The 13596-nt window shown below is 37.1% G+C and overlaps 1 protein-coding gene across 6 annotated transcripts in view; it reads right to left on the reverse strand.

The window, feature by feature from the left end:
- Positions 1 to 1016: 1016 nt before the first annotated feature.
- Positions 1017 to 13596, reverse strand: part of flncb (filamin C, gamma b (actin binding protein 280)) — a 69673-nt gene continuing 57093 nt past the window's right edge. For 4 of the 6 annotated variants that reach the window (XM_088922968.1, XM_088922971.1, XM_088922970.1 and 1 more), the window contains 13 exons: positions 12723 to 12884; positions 12249 to 12452; positions 10958 to 11110; positions 10417 to 10539; positions 8887 to 9126; positions 7913 to 8182; positions 7523 to 7660; positions 6401 to 6516; positions 4973 to 5105; positions 4138 to 4314; positions 3595 to 3813; positions 2852 to 3055; positions 1017 to 2319 (listed from right to left, as the gene is read on the reverse strand). In XM_088922968.1, the coding sequence (XP_088779094.1) occupies positions 2132 to 2319; positions 2852 to 3055; positions 3595 to 3813; positions 4138 to 4314; positions 4973 to 5105; positions 6401 to 6516; positions 7523 to 7660; positions 7913 to 8182; positions 8887 to 9126; positions 10417 to 10539; positions 10958 to 11110; positions 12249 to 12452; positions 12723 to 12884 (2327 nt within the window). In that variant the 3' untranslated portion in view covers positions 1017 to 2131. The remainder of the gene's footprint in view (positions 2320 to 2851; positions 3056 to 3594; positions 3814 to 4137; positions 4315 to 4972; positions 5106 to 6400; positions 6517 to 7522; positions 7661 to 7912; positions 8183 to 8886; positions 9127 to 10416; positions 10540 to 10957; positions 11111 to 12248; positions 12453 to 12722; positions 12885 to 13596) is intronic. The other 2 variants (XM_088922972.1, XM_088922973.1) reach the window with 1 other exon arrangement.

Raw genomic sequence — 13596 nt, forward strand, 5'->3', positions numbered from 1 at the left:
TTTTCAATGCATGTAAAAGATACATACATTCTGTGAACACATACTGTTTAAAAATAACAGGTAAATGCAAGAAAGCATAATGACACACAGTATAAATAATTTATGCTCATCAATAAAATGTCTCCCTGACTTATAGCATTTTTCATGTACAGTATTATGGTAGTGTGATCGTGTAGCCCACAGTTTATTCTTTGATTGCCATGAGTTTTAAGTAGTGTAAGTACTAGATACTGAACCATAGCGCTCTGAAGGTTTAGAGGATTTGAGGCTACTGATTAGAGATGATTCCTGCTGCCAAGTCAAATTCTACTCTCCTGCAAAATGCATATTACTGAACTGTTTTGCAATTTTCCTCTGAGGCTCTTTGAGCAAATAATCATTTACCAAGATGAAGCTGGGTCACGCAATCAAGGAGCCTGTCAAGCAGTCCCCCCACCCCCAAAAAAAAATAATACTTTCAATTTATCAGTAAGATCAGATTTATCAGAGTAAGTGAAGAGTGGTTTAGTGGAGAAACCATTTGCCATTTTTTTGAAGAAATGTCTATGCTTAAAGGGAGGAAAACAGTCCAGATGCCAACCGACAAATTCTCCTAATGTAAAATAATGTATGTGACTGAAAACCAGTAGAATCAATGCCTGAAACAAATACCTAACACAAGTAACGTAATTGTGAAAATAAAACCATTATCTTTTCCCCTTATAGTTATAAAAGCCATGTGATTTCTTAATATTTGGATTGCAACATTATTATCCTAAAAGGAATGGTAAGAAGGTACTGTATATCAAACAGCAAAACCTCATGCCTTAAAAAATGAAAAAGCACTACAAATTAAAACCAGTAGGTGTCAGTGGAGACAGTTGGAGAAAAGATGTTACTATAATTTCCTAATGCACCGGCTCTTCAGCCACTATCAGAGTTTTATTATAAGCAACATTTCTATTATTCTCCAGCTTTATCTGAAAATATTCACCATTACTAAGCAGTGTCCAGCAAAGCATACAAGACCACAAGTGTTTGTATTTTTGTGGCAAGTTAGCAGTTAAACCTTTATTATGCCTGCACATTCTTACCAAACAGTAGGTTAATATATCAAACAGTTAGGTATTCTTATTTTAATACATACAAAAACACTATAAAATGGCACTCTTTAATACTGTTTCATGACAAAATCTGTGTTTTGACATTCACATAATAAAACATTGCCACACCTGTCTTTTTTTTAGTACTTCTTCAGCCTCTGACCAATCACAATCCTATATAACGGGCCAGGACATGAAAAGAAGTCACTGTCAGAATGTTCAGTATTTAAGTGATAGGTTTTAACAAATTATTTTTCAAACGTTCATCCTTATTTCTGACTCTGTAAATCTTACTTTTCAGATTAATTCTCTCCCAGCAGATATCAGGTAAATTCCTTTTCACATAAAAGAAAAAAAAATACATTTCACAAAATAAATTAATTCCAACAACCTCTAGTATCCTTTCAACTCTGACAGTGACCTCTTCAAAGTGATATTTATTTTTTTTCAAATTCATATTGGCCTTAATTTGTTTAATATGACATTTGTTTTAAAAAAGCAAGATGTTATGTATGTTTGTTGTTATAAATACATTTACTGTTATCTTTCTATGTGAATTAAGCAAGAAAGAGGTACTATATACCACCCAAATACTGGAATTCAAATGATTCCTTCTTTTCAGAGCAGAAATAAAAACTTTAGGTCTTAAAACTGGCCCAATATGAAATGGAAAAAAGATTCACTTTATCCATACTGCATGTCTTGTCTTCAATATAAATATATAAAAAGTTACCAAAAAGGAAAAGAAAAAACAACAATCTTTAACCCCACTGTAAGGGCTGAACTTACAAAAGAAATGCTCAACAAAAAAGCAGGAAAAGGTGTTTTGTATTTTTTTTTACCGTGCACTTATTGTTTAATGTGACATCACAACTTTGTCTTCATGCACTGCGAAAAATTATTGCTTTTTTAAAAAAAAATGAATATGCTAATGAAACACTTGGCACATGGCTTGAAGTTATTTTGCTATTTTAGTGCATCTCAGAATCGTCCATTAGGTTGCATAGCAAGGGGGGTTTAACATATGTAACATATGTACTGTGCTGTGCTTAAGGTACTGTGACATGGAAGGGGCTTCCCGGCACATTTTCATCACCCCATTTGACAATAAGGATGTAGTCCCCCTTTTCCTTGACCGTGTATGTAACGTTATACATTCTATTGCCCATGTGCTTCACATACACTTCTTCACAAGGTGTCTTTGGACCGTGCACTCCCACCATTAGCATATTAGTACCTACAAAAAGAAAGGGAAAGTTTTGTTATCTCTCACTCTAGTTGTGAAACCATTGAAGAACATTCATGCAGAAAAGCGAATAAGTAAAAAACAGATGCATCCATCTATCCATCATCAGAAAGTTGCTTATAAAGGTTGCAATAGCCCTTCTTAGAATTATAAACCACTTATAATGACTTATAATTCCCTAGATGGGGTGTATGTCCACATTGGCACAATTTAGAGACACCATTTAACCAAGTCAGCATGTCTTTATAGGAGCAACTGGAGTAAACCTATCCAAATAAGACAAAACATGCACTCTCCACGTACAGAGCCCCAGCGCAGAATCTAACCTAGGAGCCAAGAGCTGTGAGTGTCAGCACTGACCAGCACTGGCCATTATGATATCATCCTTTCATTGCCACCATTTAATTGTAAAACAATTCTACAAACCCTGTGTTAAAATAGAAGAGTAAAGAGTTTTCCATCTTCCCTTAGCAACTAAAGAATGATGTTCACTATCAATGCCGCTCTGTCAAAACGCACTCACCTGCTTTACTGCAGTCCACTGTAAAAGTGTTTTTCTGCCCAACAAAGGCCTTGGAGAGACCAGGACCCCTTGAAACAACTTTACTGGCATCTGATGAGAACTTTGGCATGGCACTATATCCTCCAACAGTGGCAGTTTTAGTAACAGTTTCCACAAGAACTGATGAGGTTTCATGCAGGCTGTGACCTCCTGACAGGCGAGCACCTACACATTAAGAATCAAAGAACTATTAAGAACCACTATCACTAGATCATCAAAAACCATCTCTTGATCTACAAAACCCTGACTATCCTCATAAAGTCACATAAGGAGCGGCAGTCAATTTACCTTTCTAATAAAAATGATAATAACATTTCATTTTTTACAACATAATTTTTTGGGATGATAGCTATAGTATATACAGTATGCAGATGCTGCAAATAAATGACAAAGGTGGAACCAGTTAAAAATTTAAGTAAAACCTTACATACAAATGAAAAAAATATATTTCTATGGATAGACTGTATTCCCCCTTTTTTCTAAAACATTTTTGTCTGACAAAATGCTTTGTAATTCTTCATACATTGCCTCCATCTACAGTATATAGTAAGTTAACAAAGGACTTAAACAGTTGTTTATTTAGGGTTTTGTAATTTTGTTTAAAGTTTTATCAGTCTAACTTTCAGCTAATTTCCACTCTGCATACTGTAGGTTTTTAAGGCAGATTTTCATAATTGTTTATCTCTATATCTCAGTTTTCTTACCTGTGACTTTTGCTTTGAAAGGGCTGCCCACAATATGCTGAGGTCCACCATATTTAATAGAAATTAAATAGCTTCCCGGAGCCATTGGTGTGTAAGTAACCTTATATCCCTCTGGGCATTCATTGCAATCCATCTTCACCTTAGAGGGGCCATCAATAGTCACTGAGAGAGCACCAGACCCAGCATTGCATGTGTTCACTATAAACTCAGAAGGCACTCCTAAAGGAAATGAAAGAGAGACGAACATCTACTATGATACAAATGAACAAAATAAAAATATTTTAAATGTAGTAACATAGTAACAAAACGTTCCTCAGTGTAATAAACACATACAATCTTATAGCAAGAATGTCAAGAGTGCTCATTGCCTTAATAATTTCTAAATGACTTGTATTTTGATCTTTGTGCTACTATATGTTTACAACAGGGGATATAAAATGTACATTCTGTGAGGACAGTTTCTTAACAGGTCTCCCTAAGAAAAACAAAGTCATAAATATGTCAGAAAGAGACAGAAAATGGGAAATGAAATGGGAAGTTTACCTGTGGTTCCTCCCTCCAGCCCAGGCCCAAACGCAGACACAAGCCCTGGGTCCCCAGCCTGTCCGGGCTCTCCCACCCGGATTTTGAAAGGACTGCCTGGGATGTGGCTGCCATTGAACTTCACATCAATGGAGTGGACTCCGTTCTCGTGGGGAATGAAGCGGATGGCATACTTATCTGTGGAACAAGAAAAAAGAATCGATCCTGCTTAACGAATAATCTTGACACAAACGCTTTCTGTTTGATGAAAATATGAACCTCAACTATTCTGTCAACTGACTTTTTAACACACATCATAGCTCACATCTGGTAACAAGTAGATAACAGGGGGTGGAGATTTATAACTGAGGGGGCAAATGCCATGTGATGTTCTGCAGCTGTTCCTTCAAGACCCTTTGATTAAATTATGACTAAACAGCCCTTTGTCAGGACATTATACAATTATTATCAAAGGCTGGACATACTTTATTAAACGCTTAGTAGCCAATTTACACAATATAATAAAAATGTAACAATATAATTAATAAAGACCATTTCTTTAATGTTTTTTTTTTATGTGTTAAGCACACATCAATCCAAACATCACTGCATGGCAACCCAAGCTTTTTCTAAATGAAGCTTGTCAAGGCTATATGTATACATAGTCAAAGGTAGAAAAAAGCACCTATTAATTAATTAATCAAAAATGCTTAGAAGATATGTCTCTTATAATTTTATAATTATTTTATATACTTTACTTTGGCATTCAAATTTCATCAAATGAAGTGTTTTTTTTTCACATGTACTGCGACTCTGCTCTAAAGGTAATAAAAAAAGATCTGGTTCACATTCTTACCACTATCCAGCTCAGAGACATAGCATTCCTCCACGGCCCCAGATGGTGTATGAACTTTGGCATCGATCACCCCTCTGGCTCCGTTCAGCTGCACCGCAAAGGATGCCGGTTGGTTGACCTTTAATCCGGTCTCCTGTAAGGGATGGCAGAGCAGTGTCAAATTTAACTGCCATGTTATTTTGGTTGCCTTTGGAGATGATCACACACGTAAAATGTGCAGAGCAGAGGGGAACAATTCCTATGTGAACAGTCCAAGCAGGATACAGCCAATATATCTCAGCACAGAGCAGGTCTGATATAAAGTAACCTACTTGTGATTACTGGAAGGACAGTTAAGCCTCTGTATCAGCACAGGATGTAACTTGACATAAATATAGCTTAAGCTTTCTGCTTTAACACATACTGTATATGTGGATCTCCCAGATATTTGGCTTTCTTTTGTTGTTGCTGGGTTTGTTGTATGAAACAAAGTATTTCATAAGAACTTGAAATATTTGATAAAAGTCTACAAATGTAAAAGCAAATTAGCATTTGCTTTTAAGTTATGCAGTAGTCAGAGAGATACAGTATAACCTATCAGGCACTTCTTCGATCAATAGATCAATATCACATTCTGCTACATTTTTGGAAACACAAAAATTTCAAATACTATGCACCATTTAAATTATTTGCAGCTCTACCAAAAGTCAGTTTCAGACATCTTAATAAGTCTTGCAATATATACGGTATATTGTATTTTTTATTGTCATGTCTGAAAGTGTAGTATTTTTTAAGGTTTTTGTCTATAATTCCTGTGACAGATAGATTAAAAAGCCCACAAGGGTCACTTCAAGTCCAGGTTGAGCTCTGTGACCCAGACAGTGTGAGTTCCAGGTTGGGTCATGTCACTAGCTGACTGTGACCAGGATGCCACAAGCAGCAGTGCACTATGGGCTCAAAGCCACCAGGGTAGGATTGGAATTAGTCAGCTGTGGCTCTATTGACTCCCCACAAGAAAAAAGCCCTTGTAGCTGCTGACTTGCAACGACCTCAAAGAGGGATATGCCTGTCCTCCAGCTGGGATCGAAGCTTGTAGAAATCACTACAGAACCTCTAAAATGTCCAAAGATGAAGAGCTCAAGGAGTGAAAAGGTTGGAGGCACAACCTCTGCACTTTCTCCCTCTCTCAATGCATGTGTACAGCAGGCATTACTGTGAGCCATTCAGTAAAGATTCAACTGGCAATACCAAATTTGGGGAATAGGGTATATGATAAAAAAAGCCAGTCAGTTCTAAAATTATACTATATATAAAAAGAACAATGGATCACTGATTTATTTAAAGCACAGAAAAAAACAGTAAGTTATTCTCTAGGGTAATCACTGTATGCACAGTATATATGGGGATAAACAGCTTGAAGAAGAGTCATATTATAGCCAACAAGTGTACCTGCAGACTGGTGACAGTGAGTCTCCGTGCATCATCAGACAGTGTAGCAATTGGTACAATAAAGGGACTGTCTGGAATGTGCTCATCGTTGAACTTGATTGACACCTCATAATCACCTTGGAAAACCAGAACAGAAGTTAGAACCAACTCAATCATTTCTAGTCACCATTAACATTATCATTTTTCTCCAAAATGATTTAAAAAAATCAAAGCCCAGTAATCTCTTAGTAGAAAGATCATGAGAAAGTACCGTCCCTAGCATAGCATATTTGAATTCCTACACGTGTTCAACGGTAAACATGATTCTTTATGCACTGGGTATGGGATATGGATACTGTTGCAGTGGTACTGTTGTTTACACTGCTATTGTTATTGTATTTGCTATCTATTGTCTTGTCTGCTGTTCTATATACACAGTTTACTGCACCTGAGAGACTAATGAGAAACACTTTTCATTATAATATGCACCTGTGTACTGTAAGTATAATGACAAATAAAGTTGAGTTGAGTTGAATTGAACTGTATAAGTAGTTTTCTACGTCAAAGACTGCAATCTATGACATTTTATGATAGAGTATTTTCCTGTACTGCATGTGTTAAATTATAATGGTGGCCCTATTTGCACTGTATAATATGGTATCACACAGTTTTGCATTTATCCTTTAGGAGATTACAGACATAATAGTAGAGAACATTTGATGACAGTGTTCATATAGGTTCCCAATTGTGTTCCATAATAACCTATCAATATGTTCTTTTTATTGGTTTGTATAATCATTTTACACTTGACCAAAAAGAGAGGTTTTGGTTTGTAAATCATATATCCAATTGGTTTAATTCAGCTGTTGTATAATTGACTATAATACTGTATCTTTAGGATTGTTTTCCTCTGTGATGATCCAAAAGCCTACAACAGTCTACCTTGTAAAACATATACAAATACAAATTAAGCACACCTGCATCTTACTGGCTTGTGGAGGCCATTGTTTTTCGTGTAGAAACATGTTTTTAGCCGAGAATCAATAATTGTTTTCATTGCTAAATCGTGATACATCTTCATCAGTTTATTCTTAATTTTGCACAGTGCAAAATACATTGAATGACAGGTGTGAATAGCCTTACCAGGGTCCTGGACAACATAGGAGACCCCACAAGATCCATCTTTCCTGTCTTCAAAAGAAATCTCCGCTTTGCTTGGCCCTTCCACAGCAATGGAGAGACCACCAGCACCTGCCTCTCGCGTCCAGATGCTGAACTCCGCTGTGGAGAGCAGAGAAATGCATATTTATAAATCAGTTAAATGATGCAATGAATGAAAAAGTGTATCAGTGAGGAACATTACAAATTTAAGATTAACTATTCATTTTTTTATTATCCTTTACCAGGCTTCATTTAAAACTCCAAGTTAATGGCACATTGATTTTTTGTTAGGTTTTATGTAAATGGATTGCTCAGAAAGGGAAATCGAAGTGTTAAAGAAAACAGGGTTTTCTTTACATTTCAAGACAGTACCTGGAACTCCTGCAACTCCGCGGTCCAGACCTGTGCCTCCAGCTCTGACCTTATGAGCTCCACCCTCACCCAGTGGCCCAACAGTGAACTGGAAGGGGCTACCAGGCACATGCTGTCCACGGTACTTCACATTCACTGTGTGAGGGCCCATCTCCTGAGGCACAAAACGCACGCTGTAGGTGCTGTCCTCTCCTTCAATGATCTCAGCATCTTCGGTCTTCCCTCCTGGGCTGGTGACCTGGGCTGTCATATCCTGGGAGCCAGCTTCTCCTTAGAGACCAGACAGAGGAAGAAAGAGACTTCAGGTGTCTCATCGTGAACTTAAACCAAACTTGTACTAAAATTAAGAAGAGGTACACATCATCCTGAAACACCAGAGGCCTAGTGTAAGATGTAACAGATAGAGATTAAACAGTGCAGAGTGACAGGTAAAGTAGTGAAGGGATAATCAGCTGATTATAACAGTGTGATTAAAGCCCTTTATAATGGGCTAGAAGGCTATATACAACACAGTACCCTTATTCCATCTTTCCATATTATATTCCATTATCAGTTTCTTAATCATACATTTTCTTAGAAATATAATTTGTTGCAGCAAGGTTAGTCGTAGCAAATTTTGTTTTATTTCTTACAGTTGACAATCTAAATGATTGATGCATGAGTTAACAAGTTGGCGATCACATTTTCCAGCTATGTTGTCATTTTATATGAATATATTTTAATAATTTTGAAATATATTTCTCCTGGGGGGAATAGTCTGAAAATCTTGCTTCCAGGTTCACAAATTGTGACAGCAGCTGGGCTCTGATTCAAACCAACTGTACAAACTCCTTGGGCAAACTGACAAACCTCTACACCCCACAACATGCCACATACAGTATGCCACTTTTCTTTTAGGCATCCTTTTATGTTCCTAAAGAAACACAGGAATTAAAAAGCTGAAATGTGCGGCACAAGTGGTCTGAGACACACACCCTCTTGTCTGGGAATACCGCTGAAAGTTCCTAGACTCTCTCTGCCCAAGAACTCTCCAAAGACGCCATGGAAGGGGTCTCCTCCGACCTGAGTGGACTCCTCCACCCTCACCTCCCTCTTGGTCTCCCCACCCCGCGTTTTGCTGATCTCAGTGCGCTCAGTGCGCGTGTAGGTGTGGCTGCTGCGGGTGAAAGTTCGTGTCAAACGCTCCTGGGCCGATACCATCTGGAACCAGTTCCCTGAAAGGATGAGGGAACAAGAAGAGGAAGGAAGGAAGAACAGAGGGATTGAGGAAAAAAGGTTTAGAAAGTAGAAGATACCGTTGGTAAAAAAAATACTCAAGCCCATACGCCTGTGCACACTATTGTATTTATTCCTTTTCTTGTTTCCTTATCTATATTTTTACTTGATTAGTAAGGGGTTTTGGTTATGCTGACAAAAGTGACTATATTTAAATATGTATGTTTTAATTAACTACTAATTGAGTCTGGTGCACTTCTTGTAAAAGCACATCAGCCCTTGCCCCACAAGCTAACCTGCTTGTTTAATAACACTTTAGATTAGGGGTTGCAATCACATTTTAAATGCATAAAGTAATAACAGGGTTAAATTAATGAGACAAAAAACAGTCCATACAGTAGATTAATTGAAAGTAAGTAACAAGCTCTAATCCTGGCCATACAGTAACTAGAACCATAACCCTAACCTTAACTATAGTTTTAAGAGGACCTTTATTTCAGGTTCACATACTGTATCTTCTTTCACACAGCTTGGTGAGTCATTTCTTTAAAGATGTTATTCCCTTTATGAAAGAATTCTAAAGTATTCATATTTTTCATGCTGATAGGGAAATAATGTTATTCTTTTTGCAGATGATGTTATAATAAAAATATCTAATCAAACGTTGTGTGTACTTCTTAATGTATTGCCCCAGAGCATAAACATCATTCGAGTTAAAAAAATTGAAGTTGCCTGTAATATTATTTTATGTGAGTCAAAGAACAGTTCAATTCCATTTATCTTTGAATTAGTCTGGGGACTTTTGTGCTTGATTAAATGCTTTTGTGCTGCATGACTCAAAATAGTTTATATCCAAACAATTTCACATTGTCAAAAGACCTGTTACATAAGTGACATTTCCATAGTCTAGCATATTGCTGCGCAGAATGTAAGCATAATTTCCCATCAACCTAATTCCAGGAGGAAAAATGAAAACATGTGCTCTGTTAATTACAGTATGTGCATCTGCTTTCCTGTCCCTGTTTGTGCTTCCTGTCTAGTATGGGCCTCAGCCTTTTTTTTATCAAGGACAAAGCTAGCGACAGATACAAACAAAAGCAGGACACAGGCTTAAAAACACAAAATATGGAAAGCTTGAGGGTGGAAACAAAAGTTTTTTAAATTATGAGTGAAATGAGTTAACATTCCATGAGGTGAAAGGAATGTGAAGAAAAATCACATATTTTCTTGGCTCAAGGCTTACATTTTCCCATATAACTTTATTCAGAATCACTCTTGTATCTGGTTACCTGGGATTTTGAGGTTAAGGTCACATGTGCTACCAACAGTTGCAATGGAGGGAGCCTGTCTTTTTCTTGTAATGCTCTCCTTCATCCTACCCTCTCCTGTCACCTTGACTGTAAAGGGACTTCCTGCAAAACAAATGCATCTTGATTTAGGAATAAATTAACATTAAAGGATGACGAACTAGACTAAAAGGTATAATCCATCTATTTTACTGTATATAACATTACATATACTGTATACCGATAAAGGCAGTAGAGAAACAGATATTTAAATATTTTTTCACATGATGCTTCTAATATGGCATACAATACTAATGATGAGTGATCTCTATTTGCTAAAAATGTATGTCTAAAAGTAAAGAGTGCCAGTAGACATCAGAAGACTAGTCCTCTGCTCTGTCAGATGAGTTGAGTGTTATTTTCTCTTGACTTATTGATTTTATGCTTCAGTAAAAGATTGAACAAAAATAATACACTAAATATCATGTTCAGTGATTTTTTCTGTTTTGTGTGTTCAGCAGTTTTTTTTAGAAATACTCCTTACCAGGCACGTGTTTGTCAGCAAATTTGATATTGATTATGTAGTTTCCAGGTTCAGTCGGGCAGTATGTCACCTTGCATGTTCCATCCTCCACATCTTCACAGTTTATGTCAACTTTGCTCGGACCTTCAATTGACAAACCAAGACCTCCATAACCTACAAGAAAGATGAAAGGAGTTAAACAAGTTAATCCAGGATTTTTCAAGTTGAAGTTTAATAGAGCACAGTTAGAGCAATTACCTTTATGTATTTAAGCTTAATTATCCAGCTGCTGTGAAGTTATATTGAGAGCAGCTTTAAACTCATTTATAACTATATACAGACTTCTATAAACAAAGAGCACTGGTTCTACTATCGGTGTTGGCATCAAAACCTTACAAAGAGTAAGAAACTTAGAGGCAATGGTTCAAAGAGGCCATAGTCTGAGAAGATGCAAGCAACTGGACAAGCAAGACAATCCTCAGATCTTCCCCTCTTTCACATTTGCAAATGTTACCATGTTTTTATTCTTCAACGTGAAAATATTGAACAATTTTATATTAGCGTAGGTATCACTCGTCATATTTCATATAGAAAAAGATCCCATGCTCTTTCATAAGCCACCTATCAGAACTGGTTAACCACATACATGTAAACCTTTCCTGATGTTAGAATCCAAAACAGAAGAAAACTAGCATCTTTCTTTTTCTGTGTTCACCTTTTTTCTCTCCCCCCTTCCATAATGCCCTCTTGACCCCACAATTTACCTTTCTGGAATGCACCCCCCCTCTCGGAAAAAAACCCTCTCCCATCTTCGCCCTGATCCCACCCCATCCCACATGGCCAGCCCCAGAGATTCTGCAAAACTAACTCAGTAACTAGAAGAAAGTGGCAGGACCAGTTTCCTCCTAGAGATTCCTTCTGTGCCACCAAGGACCCAAGCAGTAGACAGCTCCATTTGAGCAATATCATGAAAGGCAAGGGCCCACTGGGGTCACGGAAGGAGGTGTGGTGGTTGCCAACAACATGTGATCATTCTTTAGGTGGTAGTAATGCCAGACAACCACACCCTTTTCAGTGGTATTGTTAAGCCAATAGAGGTTTCAGCACTGTGGACAGAGTCACACATACCCTTCTCCAAAGCAATAGAACATTTGTGCAACATACTGTATGGTCCATGACCATATTTGAAAAAATGTGTCTGTAGCTCCCTGGGAACACAGAGTACACTTTTAGGAGTCAGTAATATGCATTAGAAAATGAGAAAACTGCCAATTTTTTTCATAAAATGCTGAAATCTGTATAGTGGTCATACCTGCATTTCTTGTGTCCACAATGAACTCAGACACCTCAAAGGTGTGGCCCTCTATTAATCCCTTTCCGGACACCTTCACTTTGCTGGCATCTCCAATTTCTGACTGCCCCACCATGATTTTGAAGGGGCTGTTGGTGACATGCTTGCCATTCTTCTTCACACTGACCACATGCTCTCCCACTTCCTTGGGTGTGAATGAAATACCTTTGGAAAAATACATAGTGCCATCAAAAAATACCCTGTTTTATTTTTACATTTTTAACAAATAGCATGCATATGAAATGATTCATTATATATCTAGGACTTGAGTGGAAGGAAATATCTGCAGTTTGCTTGACAGTTTTTCCCTTGATTTGTATGGCTTAATTGGATTGTATGAATAATGGTAATGATAATGATACAAAAGAGCTATCTTAATTAAGGTGCTGAATTTCAGATTACAAATTTATGCTACCAGCTCTGTAGGCTTCTCACCAATATGCCTGTTTGGCAGCCTTTTCAGAAGACAAGGCTCCTCGTTGCCAGATGGAGCTCTGATACTGGCAGTTAATGAACTGAGATCGGTCTCTGTGATCTTCAAAGAGACATCTGTTGCTGTGCCAACATTAAGCTGCGATGTTCTCATGGAATCATCTCCTGTAAAAGAAAATTGGCAAAATATTTAATGTTTTAAACTATACAAAATGAAAAAGCTCAAAATATCGCTCAGAAAAATAATTATATCAACTATGTGAAAACCCCAGCTACAACCATCTTAACTAAACGTTTTACAGATTATCTTCATGTGCTACATTTTAAATTAAGCTTCATTCATTTCATGTCAAATTAATAATACAGTACTTCCATTAAAATCGGGTTTGCATCAGCATTTACATTATTTACATTTATGTACATTTATTTCCCCACAATATTAAGGCCCTTTGTGTGTGTTATAAATCTGTAATGGAGAGTTGATGAAGTGGAATGTTACACTAAACTAGAAGGTGATCTAGGGTCAATATTTACATAATCCAGAAACAAAAACACTGTTGTATCCATTTCAAGTTTATTTACAGGTCCAATGCTACTCCATTTAAGAGAGTCCATATGAGGTTAATAATAACTACCAGCCAGCTCTGTAAATCCAAGGTTATGGATGCTTATTTACGTCTTGTGGGTGCCCCATAATTAATGGATTTTGGAAATGTGCAGGGTATGTGTTGATCTACATAATAGGTAATATTTTCCTTCAGTCCCTAGAAGTTCTGTTACTCTCTGATGTATATCGGTCATCAATGCTTGACAAGTGATTTATCTTAACAGGGATGACTGTAGTGATGAAGACTTTTTTAATTAGTTGGACAGAGCC

This window comes from Atractosteus spatula, chromosome 8, assembly GCF_055471065.1.
Source record: "Atractosteus spatula isolate fAtrSpa1 chromosome 8, fAtrSpa1.hap1, whole genome shotgun sequence".
NCBI lineage: Eukaryota > Metazoa > Chordata > Actinopteri > Semionotiformes > Lepisosteidae > Atractosteus > Atractosteus spatula.